General features: G+C 45.3%; 1 protein-coding gene across 4 annotated transcripts in view; it reads left to right on the forward strand.

Moving 5' to 3' along the window:
• The window catches only part of thada (THADA armadillo repeat containing), a 26,645-nt gene that overhangs the window by 17,555 nt on the left and 6,590 nt on the right, over positions 1 to 2,500 (forward strand). For all 4 annotated transcript variants that reach the window (XM_079363311.1, XM_079363310.1, XM_079363309.1 and 1 more), the window contains exons 24-26: positions 1,013 to 1,135; positions 1,264 to 1,386; positions 1,518 to 1,609. In XM_079363311.1, coding sequence (XP_079219437.1) covers positions 1,013 to 1,135; positions 1,264 to 1,386; positions 1,518 to 1,609 — 338 coding nt within the window. The remainder of the gene's footprint in view (positions 1 to 1,012; positions 1,136 to 1,263; positions 1,387 to 1,517; positions 1,610 to 2,500) is intronic.

Here is a 2,500-nt window from a genome sequence, read left to right on the forward strand (position 1 = left end):
CACAGACGCACAGCTGGCTCCCATCAGCTCCTGCAGTAACATCATGGAGCCTGCAGATGATGTCACTCAGTGAAGATAACGGATATAAACGTATGCTTTAGGGACCCTTTGTAACAGTGATGGGCATGCACTGGTTTAATGGATCAGATTGCTAACATGGAGACTTTCACTGTATATTTACGGAACCAACCTTTGAAATGAGGCGTGTTATTTAATGCATCACACACACACACACACACACACGCCAAACTGTAAACAAACAGGAATATTTTAAAGTGTAACACAAATATTGACTATAACATTAATCGTATTGACATAGCACCTGAACAGCAATGAATACCTCAGGCAGCGTCTCAAGAAAGAAATGAATGTTTCCTCTCATCGTCAGTGGGTTTATTTTATTCTGTTTTAAAGGTCACATGATCTCCTCCTCCTCTTCAGGTGAAATCAGTGTCCTCGCTCCTCTTCATCATGTGTGTGAAGTGTGTTGTTGTAAATCCACTCTGATCCTGTATTTGATCATGTCTATAAACCCCTCTATTTCAGCCCTGCTCAGAACAGGCTGTTTCTGTGTCTGTAGCTTTAAATATGTAAATGAGCTGTGTCTGACCACGCCCCCTCTCTGGAAGGGCTCGGGTGTACTCGCTGCTTTCTGGCTCCATGTCCTATTGTTTACGGTGAGAAGGCAGACTCAGAGGGCAGAACAAACACCTAGCTGTGGGAGTGTCACCCACCTGGGGGAGGGGCTACTGCCCTTTGTGATGTCATGAAGGGAACATCTCCAAACAGCCTGTTTGAGCAGGCAGAAGACGGAGAGGATGGACTTTTCTCATCATTGGGGGGTTTGGAGACAGACGAGGGACACGTAGAGGTCTAAAGCGCTTTAAGAGTCCGCCTGCTCTCTACACTGTCAGAGTTTCATCATCCAAATCCACTGAATCAAAGATGATTCTGGTCGATGTCTGACACGCTGTGACGTCTTGACTGACTCTGTGTGTTTGTTCCCACGCAGGCTCTCCTCTCCTCTGAACCAAAGTCGTCGAGCTGCAGCCTGCTGAAGATGACCATGAGGGAGCTGATTGCGCTCGCCATGCCGTCTGCAGACAGAAACACCGACGCTTCCACCGTCCCTCAGGTTGATCAACGTTAAGCTGCCATCTAGAGAACAAACTGTGATGCTCGTAGTTTGTTTTTCTCACAGATGGTCTAAAATCTTTGTTTTAGTTTTAGATGAATAAATGTAACTGATGTCGACTCCCTCAGGTCCATGCTCTGAACATCCTGCGAGCTCTGTACAGAGACACTCGTCTGGGAGAAAACATCATTCCCTTCGTCTCGGAGGGTCTGCAGGCCGCCGTGCTCGGCTTCACCTCGCCTGTGTGGGCGGTGAGTCTCAGAGTCCCCGGCATCGCCCCTGAATAAACACACCGACAGGACTGCATGTTACTCTCTCCATCCCAGAGGACTAAATCACGATTAACGTGAATCACGTGATAACGTGTTTTCTCCTTTTCCAGGTGAGGAACTCGTCCACGCTGCTCTTCAGCACTCTGATCACGAGGATCTTTGGAGTGAAGAAGGGGAAGGACGAGCACTCGAAGAAGAACAGGTCTGCTGCGCCTCACACGTCCACTTCACCGTCATGTGCATCAGAGCAGAACGAGACGTGCACGCCCAAAAATAAAGGTCGAAAAGACGCAGTGACCTTTGCATGAAAAGGTCAAATGTAGCTCTTATTGAAAACATTCTGCAGATCGAGGTAATTCCTCCTTTTTGAGTTGCAGCCAAAACCTTTGACCTTTGACCTTTGACTTGGCCGCATTTATCCTGACACTGTTTTAAGCCATTTGTCGTATTATGTAGAGTTATCTAACACAGAATATTATCATAATTGGAATCAATTTGTTTTTTATTGCATTCACACAATACAAGGAATTTGTCGTGTTGTCTCGGTGCAAAAACAGTAAATATGATTAAATAAAGACAAAATATCAAGAACTTAAATACATTTAAATATAAGAAGCAAAGTGCACACTTCAACAAATCAATCAATTTATCATAACTTTTAAAGCTGAGCTTCTCAGCTGGTGGGCCGGGACCCCAAAAGTGGCTTTTAAATCCTTTTTGTTTAGTTTGATTTCTGATCTTTGGTTCGAGGTCCAAACTGGTGATTTCTTCTGAGAGGTTCAGTGGAGTGTGTGTGTGTGTGTGTGTGTGTGTGTGTGTGTGTGTGTGTGTGTGCCACCAGCAGGGGGTGCTGGTGTCACATGACTGCTGGTGGAGGTCTGAACGTCTGCAGTCAGAGAGGAGCAGATAAAACAAATAAACACAAAGCATCAAAGATTTATTATCAGACTTCCTGTTAGTTAATAATGTTCCAATAAAAGTCATTGATCCAGATGTGAAACATCATCAAGCTGATTTACTGATGAGGTCACACGCTGCTCAACAACACCCGTTTTTATATCCCGTGTTGGTTGGCCGACGTCGATGTTCTCGT

The sequence above is a fragment of the Symphodus melops genome (genome assembly GCF_947650265.1).
Source record: "Symphodus melops genome assembly, chromosome: 15".
Classification (NCBI taxonomy): domain Eukaryota; kingdom Metazoa; phylum Chordata; class Actinopteri; order Labriformes; family Labridae; genus Symphodus; species Symphodus melops.